At 36.1% G+C, this 13,780-nt stretch overlaps 1 protein-coding gene across 2 annotated transcripts in view; it reads right to left on the reverse strand.

Moving 5' to 3' along the window:
• The window catches only part of CSMD1 (CUB and Sushi multiple domains 1), a 1,103,023-nt gene that overhangs the window by 512,113 nt on the left and 577,130 nt on the right, over nt 1-13,780 (reverse strand). For both annotated transcript variants that reach the window (XM_042017326.1, XM_042017325.1), the window contains exon 5: nt 8,809-9,016. In XM_042017326.1, the coding sequence (XP_041873260.1) occupies nt 8,809-9,016 (208 nt within the window). The remainder of the gene's footprint in view (nt 1-8,808; nt 9,017-13,780) is intronic.

Genomic DNA, 13,780 nt, shown 5'->3' on the forward strand with positions numbered 1-13,780 from the left:
ATCAGTTTTTGTTTGTTTGTGGGTTTGTTGGGGGTCTTGGGGGGGGGGGGTTGTTGGTTTGTTTCAGTTTTTGTTTTGTTTTGGTTTAGTTTGGTTTCTTAATCAGTGAGTAGGTGTGCATTTTCAGAACTACTGGGATTATTGCATGCAAACCTAGAATCCCTGGTAGGGGTGTATGGCAAAAGGGGAGAGAGAGGAAGAACTTAATGTAACATTCCAGAAGTCAAGATATCTGTTTGTTTTGTTTTACACTTCAGGTTGGCTGCGATGGATAGATACTGTGCAAAAGCAAGAAATTTAATGATTCATAAATATCTCCAAGAAAAGTACATTGACATGAACTGTTTCATCATTAAAACATATTTTCCTGAATCCAATGTCGAGTTTCGTGAACAAATGAAGCTAATTTTATAGATATTCTAGAATAATGCAACAGACCCAGTAGAAGGGTATTTTAGGAGCACGCTGAATCCCCAGGGTTATAAAATCTATTTAGAAACAGAGTAAAGTAGTGATATTTTAAGTAATCTGAGCTCTCTGTTAATGTATTTAAACTGTGCTCATATACTTAATTTTAAAAATCTAGTGCTTTTTATGTTCTTTTAAATATAGTGGAAAATTATACTGTGGGTCACAGTGCTTCCTTAAGTGAGTTCTCTCACTCTTATGTTCCTGTCAGTTTGTGATGTGCTATGAATGAAGCCTTTATGCCTCTTCAGCACAGTAGGCTGTAAATTAATAGGTGCAAAGAAAGCAATAGTGTTCTGTGAATTAAGCATCAATTTAGTGCCTCTGTACTTCTCACTTCATACGCGACTCACATGCTGGTGTTAACAGCTAAGTGGTCTCTGTGTCCTTACAGCTAACACAGGCAAGACATTATATGAGTTTAGTCCCTACTATTAGCATAAAGTATATTTGCCCTCCTATTTATTTTAAGGTCATAATCCTTGCAAAACATCCAACACACTTTTATACATACAGATACTAATACGTACTTTTATATATATATTATTTAGCATGAAAAAACTACAAGAGGTAAGTGATGCATTTCAGAAACACTTTCTTCAAATACAAGTCTAAGAACTTTTGCAAGATTTCTATGTGAGATATTATCATAAACTAAACATATTTATTAAGTGAGCCTTAAATAGGTTTGTCTTTGCAGCAGGACTCTGTACAATGTTGGGTTTTTTTAAATCAGATTAACCAAAAGATAATATACATACATATATATATATATATATATGTACACATACAACATACAATAGAAAGGAAAACAGTGGTCCTTATTCCCTCCAACACTTCCTTTCTTCCAGTGCAATGCCACCAACTCAGAGATCACACACAAATTTGGATGCTACATTTCAGTTTATGTTTGAAACCACTACTTGCACTCTTTTTTCCTGTCTTCATTATGGCCATTTCAGCAATTAGAATCTGCAGTTTTGTCACTGCAAATAGCAGAGCTCATTTCCTTATATCATTTATACTGAATTATTTAATATACACTTAAATAAAAAAAAGCCAAAAACCTGTCATGTTCCTCTGTATCAAAACAATAAAAAACCCCAAATTGCTACTAGGATGCTGAAAGCGAAAGGAAGACAATGCCCAGGATGGTAGAAATAAATGTAACGCTGTCTTAAGATACCAATTTCCCTGCAGCTTTGCTTTCTTAAGCCTAGTCAGGTTTCATCTTCTCTCTTACATAAATTTTAGGGAGGGCAAACCGTTCACTAACTGTCCAGTCCACTTTTTTTTTTTTTTTTAATTTCCATAGACTCCAAAGATACTGAGCAGTGTTCACTGTATTTCCCCAAGACTGCTAAAAATTTACTTACAACTGTGGATAATTCATTTTTCAAGTAGGCATTTGAATGCCTGAAGAAAATCCATTTTGAAACATGATGATTTTGATAAATATAGCCAAGTACAAGATAGATCACTGATGATATCAGCTTATTAATCCTTATTATGGGAGAACTGTAGGAGTGAAGAAGCTGTTTATCTGCGTATGTTTGGGTTTAGAAACTGCTATTAAAAAAAGAACTGGCTATAGATACTGAATTAATACTTGCTATTTCCCACTCAGGGAATTTCAAAAGACTCTGGAAAGCAATACTTTTAGAACTAGAGTACACCGGTTTCCTGTATGACATGTTTAGTATACATAGCTGATGTCCTATGCAAAACACTCTGCCAATTTTCTTTATAAATTCCCTAATACGTGAGTGGGGATAATACTTTCTGAGACTGTGCTTAACAGCTCTGATACCAGTGAGACATTCTCTCCAAGATCACACAACTCCACAGGAACTCAAGTTCAGCACTTTGTTTGAAAACTTTTGATACACCATTTTGACTACGAGTAAACCACATGGCTGACTTTAAAAAGAAACAAAAAAAAATGCTTGGGGGTATATGTTTTTCAACCCTTTATCTACGAGAAACCAGGATCAACTATGATTTTTCCATTCTTTATTGGGATAAATGTTAATGGATTTTAGGCTTAAACCATTGAACACAGCAGGAAATGCCGAGGGAGGATGCAGAAACAGGACACATTTCTGGGAGTGAAGGGAGCAGTGGGAGCGTAGATATTGCCAACAGAAAACAGGTAGGAGAAACCCAGAGAGACAAGCATCAGTACCAAAGGCAGCAACTGACAGGACTCAGAAGGTGGGGAGAAGATGTATTCCACTGAGCTTTTTAAAGGGACACGGTGTTTGCCATATTACTTATTTTGGGGATTTTTCTGTCATTTATTCAGTTTCCAATATGTAAATCCCTTCTGATGATGTCTGCTGTAGCAAGAGTCTGAACGAATGATGTATGGAAGAAATCTGTTAGCAAAAATGTATTTAATTAACAGAATTTTAATTCTACTCAGGTAAATAAACATATTATGAATTAAAAATCTGTGATGTTCTGTCAGGATCACTATATTTTTCAGTCTTAAAAAGCTCTTCATATAGGCACAAAATCTACATTAGCCACTCCCCTTAAAAGTTTCTTTATCCTTCCAATGTATCTTGGGGGTTTGGAACTGAATAGTGCTCTACAGTAAATAAGTTTTAAATGTTTTTGTGTTGCTACATATATTTGATAGGTTGAGTTCAAGTGCAAGGTAACATTATTGCTAATTTCCAAATGTGATAGATTACATAATATTTACATGGAAACTGAAAACTTTGCACCATGAAAGTCAATAGGAAGAATCTGAGGGTAACTATGCAACTTGTTTTCCTGAAAAAAACCCCAAATGTGGTTCATGGCATGTCAGATGGACAGGTTATCCAGTAGAGAAGCTTATACTTATTGGTTTCCTAACCAAAACAGGTAATAGGGGAAATCCAGTTACAAGCTAGAGAAAGGTAAGAGCTTCCAAAAACTAGTAGACAGCAAGAGAACTCCAAGACAAGCATTTGACTTTGCAGAATTTCACTAGTGACACAAAAAAGGAATGATGGTCATGATATCTCTAAGGAGGCTAAAAGAAGTAAGCAATTACCCATAAATTAATAAAAATGTATTAGTTTTCTCAAATAAAAAAGTTGTACTCTAACTGCCTCCCCTTTGTTGCATGGCCATGGCATATCCTTTCTCACCTAATGGAGAAGGAAACAAAAATAGTGCCTTATATTGGCACAGGTATGTCCCAAGCCTTTTTCTGGTGTAGAACAACTTTATTGAAGGTGATCCACAAACGATACATCTTTTTACAGCAAACCAATAGATGGTGCTCTTTAGCTGTCTAATTATGTAATTCTGAGCTAAACATTCAGCTCGGATGTCTGGATCTATGGCCATAGAGATCTATCAAAAAGGTGATCTAGACCACTCCATTTCCTCATGCATAACTTTGCTATAGGCCTCTCACAAGGAGGGTGATAATTAAGATTACAACAGATCTATTAACAGGAGAGAAAGCATACAAATTGAAATCCTACTATTTTGAAATATATCTGAGTGTTTGAACTGGTGCATTTAGCTACGAAACACAAAATAGTATCCAGCTGTTATAGGAATTATTCATTAACACAGAAATAAGAAGTGAGTTTCAGAGGACTCCAGATACTTATGTCAAATTGTATGCCAAGATTATAGCAATTCATTACTACTGCTTTCAAATCACTCTCACATCCACATACACTTTTATGGCCTTTCACTATGATATTGAGATGATTTATAAGGAAGTCATAATAATCTTAAAGGTAATTTTAAATAGTATTAGGAAATTAATTTAGACTAAAAAGTATGAAGTGTAGTTCATTCTCCTGCATTGGCAAATACTGACAAAAATGTGAAGGATAATAATTTTGGCTTTAAATTGAAGCACAGTAAGATAAAATCAATATTATCTGGTCAAAGAGAAAAAAAAATAATTTTTGAACAAAATTTGTTCAAAATTAAGATTCCAAGTTAAAAAAATAATAATTGCAGGATAATTCTTAGTATCACAATCACCTTTCATGCACAGTCTAACAGTATAAGATAACTTGATGGTCTTGTAAAAACCATGGCCAAGCCACATTTACATGAAAAAGCCTGAGTTGGATCTATCTATCTATGCCCATGTGAATTGCCCAGCTTTACCCAACCTACAAATAATAATAAAAAACCCCAAACTTCCATCTCAAGGAGGAGTCTTGGGAAAGACTAAGAGATTTTCAATAGGATGCTTACCCTAAGTAACAGATTTCTATTTCAAAACTGTGTTTGGTTGAAGTCTGGATTTCTAACATACTTAAGATACTTCTAAGTGCTAGAAGTATCTTTAGATCCAACCTTGATTTAATTTTAAGTACCATATAACTTATGCAGAGATCTAAAAGGACATGTTTGGAAGAATTTTAAAAGTTATTTTCAATGCTCAGATTTTTTTTTTTTTAATGTTCTAATAATTAACAACAGAGGAGCCCTTTGGACCCAAAAGATCTGCCTTTTGATCGACGTGGAGATGGGCTCCACACGTAGCAGAGGCAGTCTTATCTGTTATGCTCCCACAAGTTTGTGGCATTGCAAGCAGTAGCTTACTAACTCAAAATAAAATTATTTTACACCTAAAACTCCTTATAAGATAGAAAACTAAGAAAATTATTCAAATTCAAAAAGATTTATTTCACCTACAGTCTAACTGATATTACTCCTACTTCTTTTTACAGATTAAAAGCTTTTACTATGTCCTTCACATTCATTTTGCAAACTCTGATGTTCCTCTTTTTAAGCCTGTTGACACTTCTATTGATTCAAAGCAGAATTAAAAATGCGATCACCTATATTCATTCAAGATCCAGAGCTATATAACTGCTCTTTAATTAGAAAAAACAAGAAGAAAAAAACCCTCAAAACAAACCAAAAAACCCCCAACAAGCAAACCTTGAATAGCTTTACACCTTCTAACTGTATCATGTACATAAAATAATGTCTCTTAACTCTTTTATAAACTAATTGCATTAGGATGGACCATATGAGTGATTTTAAAAACAAGAAAAGGTAAACAAATTTTGTCTTCCTTATCAATGCACTGGAAAACAAAACAACAGTCAGCTATATAAAACGGAAATTAACTGAACATCTTATAGAAGGTTTAGAAACGTGTGTCAGATAAGTAATATAATAAATATTAATATTATATAGGAATAAGATATATAATCTATGTAATTACTATAACATAAAATCTCTTATTTACATATTTTATAGATATATCAGATTACTTTCCTTCAGCATTTAGATTCCACTTGTTCTTGCAATTCCATTGCTTTACTTAAAAAAAAAGTCCATCCTGCTTTTACTGCAGTCATGCTGGAGCTGCTTCTTACCTTGCTGATGTATTTGGAGAGGGTAATCCAGACATATTGCATCATGCACTAAAACCACTAAAGAATCATCAGTCTGAAATTACTTTCTTTATTCTTGTTCTCTTTCTAGGTTTTACAGTGCTCATGTATGTGTCTTTTTTTGCTTATTTTACAGCAAATATTCCTTTAAGGGAAAAAACAATCCTAATTACCAGACTGCGCTAATGGAATATGTGTCTCCTAATATAGAATTAATGTCTAAAGCTGTTGACATGATGCCAGATACAATAAAAGGGAGCAATTAAAAAAAGTCACATTTTAAGATGATAACACCCCTAGACCATTAGTTTTAAGTATGGAACAACTTCCCATTTAAACACACAGCTGATTTTAGCATATTACAGAATGCACTACATTTAGCATGGCTCTAATGTCGCTATGGTAACTGTTCTGGCTCAAATATAGCTGAATGTGTAGCTTCATTCCAAATTTTCCAATAATCCTTTAAACATTTCTTACAAAACTCCCCATAGCTTCTCCAGACTTTCATCAGTGATACTGTACCAATCCTTCACTGATATCACCAATGCCAGTCCTGTTTAGTGTCTTCATCAGTGACATGGGAAGTGGGATAAAGTGCACCCTCAGCAAGTTTACTGATGACGCCAAAATGTGTGGTGACGTTGACAAACCTGAGGGATAGGATGCCATCCAGAGGTACCAGGACAAGCTCGAAAAGTAGGCCATAGAAAACTCGTGAGGGTCAACAATGCCAAGTGTAAGGTGCTGCACCTGGGTCAGGACAACCCCCCGTATCAATGCAGGCTGGGGGATGAACAGATTGAGAGCAGCCCCGCCAAGAAGGACTCTGGGGGGCTGGTGGGTGAGAGGCTGGACACCAGCTGGCACTGTGTGGCCCAGAAAGCCAGTTGTGTCCTGGGCTCCATCAAAAGCAGCATGGCCAGCAGGGCAAGTGAGGGGATTGTGCCCCTGTGCTCTGCTCTGGTGAGACCCCACTTGCAGTGCTGCATCCAGCTCTGGGATCCTTGGAACAGGAAAGACATGGACCTGTTCAACCAAGTACAGAGGAGGGCCACAAAAATGATAAGGCCTGAACACCTCTCATGAGAAAAGGCTGAGAGAGTTGTGGCTGTTTAGCCTGCAAAGAGAAGTCTCTGTGGAGATCTTGATCCAGCCTTTCGGTACTTAAAAGAGGTTTATAAGAAAGAGAGGAACAGATTTTTTAGCAGAACCTGTTGTGATAGGACAAGGGGTAATGATTTTAAAGAGGGTAGATTTAGACTACATATAAAGAAGACATTTGTTGATAGTGAGGGTGGAAAAACACTGGAAAAGGTTGCCCTGAGAGGTGCTGGATGCCCATCCCCAGAAACATTCAAGGTCAGGACTGAGCGACCTGCTCCAATTAAAGAAGTCCTTACTCACAGTAGAGTGCTCTTACTAGATGGTCTTTTTAGGTTCCCTCTAATCCAGATTATATTATGATTCTATGATTTTAGGAACGCACAGTAAATCCAGGTTTTAGTGATCAGTGCTAAATAATCTCCAACACACCACAGAAAACAAGAAAAATGTTGAGACTGAATTCTAGGAGAAAATAAATTCTTATTATATCTCTGATTTCCAATGTAAAGCTGATCGATATTACATGAGATCAATGTAGAATGTTTCCAATGCCTTCTGCTCATATTCTACTTCATCTATTACCAGAAATCAAAAGCGCAAGCATGTTTTTAAGTGTCTAGTAGCGTGCCTTATACGAAATCAAATGGACAGACTTTTATATTCTGCAGCAAAATTGCATTAGTTCCTCCCCTTCAAGATTTCAGCTCTGATCCTTAGAAGTCCTCAGAAGAAAACTCTGTCATTGATGATTGTTGTGTATGTCTGTGCATGAGTGAGAGGCAAGGGAGTACTCTCAGGTTGTGCTTCGGACAGACATGAGCACTTAATTTGGTACCAAGCTGCTTCACTGACTGCCATTACACAACTTTGGGTCATGTGGAAATGTTAGAGAGTAATCTTGTGACATAAATCTACATGTGTCTTGCAACCAAAGTTTTTACATAGTTTCCAAGCATAGTTACCACACATTTTTGTTGCTATATTTTCAAAAGATCAGATGCTAGCTAGAACTTCACAATTATTAATGTATTGTACTGTCTATCCTGTTATGACATTAAAATAACAGTGGGATTGCTTCCTATCTCTAGAAAGGCATTCTGAAAATAATAACCATCAGTCATCTGTGAGTAGATCTGCATTTTTCTAGGCTAAATTTTATAGCAATGGTGCATATGTCAAGCACAAGACGTTCTCAGAGATGAAAAGGATGAAAAACCTGCATATGTAGGCTGCAAAGAAATCATAATACAAACTGTTCCACAATTTAATCCATTCCCACAGGCAGAACTATCATCTTTTACTTAGTAGAGAGAATGTAGATTTAGTATTACAATTACTAATCCCTAATATTGCTAAGCAAACAGATTTAACATCAGCTAGCATAAAGATAGTAATGCTTGCACACGAGTACATGTAGTAAGACTGAATTATAGCCTGTTTAAAAAAAGATGTCATCTATTAGCTGTCTATATATTCCTGTTTTACTGAGGCTGACTTTTGCTCACTACTTTCATTGTTGAAGTACAATACCATAATAAGTCATTCAAGACACAGCATCAGAAAATGTTCTTATACCAACTTCAAATATGTAACATGAATTAACACCTCACTTGTAAGATACCTTACAAATATAACTCTGCAAGATGGAGGAAAAGAAGAGGAAGGGTAGAGATGTGGAAAGAAACAGAGGCAAACTCTTTTTTTCCGTTCTGAAAGGTGAAGGGGTCCAAAGAAAATGCATAAAAAATGGTCATTACTAACAGGTAGAAAATAACTTAAATATCCTTTAATATCTTTTCAGATAAGCACCAATAAAAGAAAAACAGGAAATGAGACCTTTACAAGATCTCTGACTTACCATATTGATGGTGCTTCTGTTCCACTGATCTCTAAGAAGTCATATCCTTCCTCTAACTGGAAGTCAGTAAAGACCAAAGCAATGGTGTCTCCTGGTTCAGCCAATATGGTCCAGGTGCAATCAGCATTATTTTCATACTCAGAAGGGAAGTGTGGACTTGAAATAGTTCCACTTGTCCCACGTAGTGTCCCTCCACAAGCTCCTTCAGCTGATGAACAAAATATCAATTACTAATGAAGCTGCACTTCAAACAAGTGAAGCACCATCCATGTTTCTGCCATAGCAAACCCATCTCTTCTCTACCCACTGAGGATCCATAAATATATGCACACACAGGAACAAAATATTATCCAGGGGAATGGAATGGAATGGAATGGAATGGAATGGAATGGAATGGAATGGATGGAATATTTTCTGGCCTTTAAGCAGCAGAGGTTTTTGGTTTTGGTTTTCTGACTTTTTTTTCCCTGTTGGTGTCACTTTAGCATCAGGCCAAACAAGACTGAAGGTTGGAAGGGACACCTATTATGAGCTGGTTTGGAGAACCTGGCTCTGCCGAAGTGTGCACAGAAGAAACCTAAAAAAGACCTGGGCACAAAATCACAGAAACACAGTTAGAATCTCTGTGATACAAATTTAAAAATACTGAACAATTATTTTCTTCCGCTTATTTCTTTTTAAAAAAAAAAATTCTTATAGATTTAAAAGCTGTCCTAAACTAGGAAGCATTAATAACATCATACTATCCTTTCTATTTTTTCTTTTTTTTTGTTCTGAATCAGGATGTTTACAGATGACAAATGAATTCAGAAGGTTTTGTTGCCAGGTGGACCTTGCAAGGTTCATGCATCATCAGTTAATAATATACAGTTTTTAATGATTATTAACAAATTTTTTTTAAAAATGCAAAGCATAGGAGTTTCCTCCTAAATCTTGAATGTTACTTAGTATTTTGCCAAAGGATTTAGCAAACATCTTATATCTTCCTTGCTCAGTAAGATTTCATTGAAAGCTTCAAAAACTTGCGGATTATCAGTAGTATTTGGTATTTGGAACATATAATTAGAAACCCCCAAATAAGAAAATATGTCATCCATACAATTCATTGACATAAGAATTTAAAAATTCTTCAGGTGGCTTTTGCTGTTTGATAATGTGGCTATGAAAGCTAAAGCAATAGTAATTAAAAATATTTCCGCATAGGTGAAGGATCAGAAGAGATGCATTTCATCAGTTTTACCATCTTTACTTACTGCTACTATCATTAGGTATTATTTGCATACTATAACGTGGAGATTTAAAAACACATAGCTTGGCAGGGTGCATAACACAAGGAGCTTATTGTCTAATTAGAATAATAACTGAATAGCTAATTAAGACAATGGAAAGGGGTAGGAGTAGAGCTGCTCTTCTCAATCATAATTGAAAGCCTGTCAGTGAAAGTGTATTTTAAAAGAAGACTCGAAGGAAAAAAGGACTCATGTGAATCAAAGGAAGAATACTGTGGCTGGACATTAGAAAAAGGAGACTATTAAAAGGGGCTAAATAGCTGATAAGTGACGGAAATTAAAGGAAGAATTGGAAGTAAGGCAGAAACAGAATAATTTCTTTAATGTTTAAGTAACATATAGAGCATTAATTTGACTAAAAAGAAGAGAGAAAGCTGCTGAAGGGTTCAAACAGGTATCTATCTTTACTCTTCTACATGCAAAGTAAATTTTGACATACATAAATGTAACATAACCTTGGCTACCAAAGCCTTACTGATTTAATTTCTTGGCACACAAATTTTTCAGAGGAGGTCATGTCTTTTCAATTAATTTCATATCTTACTTTTCAGACCCTAATATTTATGTGTTCTTTTTTAAAATGAAGGAATAGGGCTAGAATAGATCGAATCTCCTAAAAGATTTCTTTTTGTTGGTGAAATCAGGCCATTTCTGTGGTTCCTTCCTCAATTTCTGGCTTTTCATACAGGGTATATTGAAAAGGCCATTGTGCCTCTGAGGAATGAAAGGGGGAAAGGAAGTGAAAATTAAAGAACCATGGATAAAGCTGAGAATCAAATTCAAATTTCCTGATGCATAATACATTCAAAGATTAAAATAATTTGAAAACTACTGTAAATCTATAATATATCAGACAGGAGAATTGAGGTTTGTTAATAAATGATATCTGATATGACCCTTTTTCCTACTGTTTTTGTGTGTGTTTTGGTTTTTTGTTGTTGTTTCGGTTTTGCTTTTGTGGTTTTTCTTTTTTTTTTTTTTAATTAAATAACTTTCTAGCAGTTCATTTCAGATCATCATCCAACCCAGCAAAGAAAAACAAATTAACTTCATACATCCTGTGCCTGCACTTTTGAGTTTCAGTTTCTAACACATAACAGTTCCACCTGTATTCTTGAAAGCCAGCAAGCAGACTTTTCCCATGCAGGGTAACCAGCAAGATGAGCAAAATCCTAAGTCAGCCATATCTCTTTGGTGCTAGCTGCTGCTGTTAAATTTCGTTACAACAGCATTCTCAATTATACCATCTCCCACTGTGTTTATACTGACATTAAGTAACATACTAGTGGTAAATACAATACTCCTCACTGTTCCTGCTAGAGGCCTTGAATAATCTTTGAGCTCTAAAGCTCAGAATTTTACATCTGAAATGTAGTTCATTATTTCTGACAGCCACATACAAAAATCTAAATTTATACACTGTGCATTACCAATGCGAGCCAAAGGAACTCACACTACTACAGCTATCTGCCCAAAGGGATGCACAGCTCTTTAATCTATTCACAACATCATTTTGAAGAGGTTTGCAAGAAACCAAGCTAACACAGAAACAGAAAGAGACCATTAGTCAGCTAGGTAAGACCGCAGAAACCAGCTTGAACCAGAGAGTATTTTCTCTCTGACAGATGTGGATATGCTTTGGGAATTTCCCTCGTCACAAGTGGTACACAGGCTAAGGCAACCAGACTGTTGAATAGTAAAGCATTGTTTAAGGGAGTGCAGGCAGGCAGGATATGGCCATACTGCTCAGACAGTAGGACGCAAACTGTCTAGTCTTACACAGCTGGTCCCAGAGCTAGTTGGCCTCCTTGGACTGATCATCGTTTTTGGCCATGGCCTTCTCTATGTCATGCTTTTGAGAGAGTTAGAACAGTGCTCAGGAATGTTAATGCATCACTGTGCTTGCAGTAATTTGATAGCAGATAGTGCCTGAGGCTTCATGAATTCAAACTCTATGTGATTTACAAATTGCATTTTAAAATGTGCAAGTAATTAATTCCAAACACTTATGGTTATTTTCAAGTTGTAAGCAACTGCACAAAGTGCTGTTTGTATCAGCATAAATGACTACTTGAAGTATAAAGCTACAAACATTTGGATCTCTCAGTAGTCAGGAATTAAGTGCTCCGAATTTAGAGAATATGCATCTCATATAAAGTACACATGCAAAAACATATGGCTGGCACCACTTGAAAAAAAGTATGTACACTGTATAGATGTGTAGCTTAGATAAAACAGATAAACATATCCATCAAGTTTATGCATGCAAAAAATCAAAAGTACCACCATGGAAGTCAGTGAAAAACCTTTCATTTTTCTTCAAGATAGAAAGAGTGATTTCACCAAAAATAATAATCTGAAAATTTTAGTAAGCCATGTTTTGCATAAATGAATCTTGCTACAAGTGAGATGCAAGTCTTGATGAGCATATAGCCAAGGATGAAGAAAAAAATTGGTATCTTAGAAAACATCCTTTGAATTGGTTTAGGTATCTTTTGAACATTCAATCATTTTTACAGGACTTTTCTCTCCTCACCACACAAATGCTTTCCAGAGTGCAATGTTCTGTATTCCATATGCCTTTTTTAATATAAAAGATAATAAAATGGTTAGGCAAGTAAAATAACATTTATTGCATAATGAAACCAAAACTAAACAAAGCTGAAACCTTAAAACTAACCTGACCTTTCAAAATTAATTTAGAATCTTTTAAAATTAATTAAGAATCTGAATTGAAATATTGGAGTTGGCTATTCCACTTGAGTTTATATTGAAAGGTCTTCATGTGAAAAACCACATTAATATGTTACTCTTGTAACATAAGTGATAAAAACACAGTGGTGATTTAAAATACAAAATTCATAGTAATAAAGTTTTTCTTCTTATGTCATTGGTAGTCATTTCCTTATCTATCACCAGCAATAGCATAGGTGCAATTAAAAACTTGAGTGATATTTTATGAATCGTCATCAAATGACATATTGTCATTTTGAGTCACATTTTATAAGTCTTATCAATTAAAGAAAATTTCAGCTTTAGAGGGTTCTAAATGAACTACGGGCATAAATTATTCAGCAAGCCTTATTAAAAGCTTCACTGAAATAGTTCTTTATCAAGACTGGAGAGCACTTCCATGTAGAGAGGTCTGAGGGTTTGGGTCAATGGCAAGTTGAATATGAATCAGCAGTGCCCCAGCAGCCAGGAGGGCCAACCATATCCTGGGGGGCATCAGGCACAGCATTGCCAGCCAGCCAAAGGTGACTGTCCCACTCTGCATAGCTCTGGTATGGCCCCACCTCAGGTACTGTGTGCTGTTCTGGACATCTCAGCCTATGAAGGACATCAAACTACAAGAGTGTGTGCAGAGGAGGTCCTGAGGGCAAGACTTAGGAGGAGTGGCTGAGGTCATTACTTGGCTTGTTCAGCCTGGAGAAGGCTTAGGGATGGCCTCATGACAGTCTGCAACTTAACCCAGGCAGGCAGCAGAGGGGGAGATGCTGGTCTCTGCCTGGTGACCATCGACAGGACACAAGAGAACAGAAGGAAGCTGTGTCAGAGGAAGCTGAGACTGGACATTAGGAAAAGGTTCTTCACTGGGAGACCAGCCAGTCACTGGATCAGGCTACCCAGGGAAATGGTCATGGCACAGACCTGTTGAAGTTCAAGGAGCGTTTCCATGATGC

Source organism: Corvus kubaryi, unplaced genomic scaffold (genome assembly GCF_017639235.1).
Source record: "Corvus kubaryi isolate FWS band 111438036 unplaced genomic scaffold, C.kubaryi_AGA036_p1.0 split3-73, whole genome shotgun sequence".
NCBI classification, from domain to species: Eukaryota; Metazoa; Chordata; class Aves; order Passeriformes; family Corvidae; genus Corvus; species Corvus kubaryi.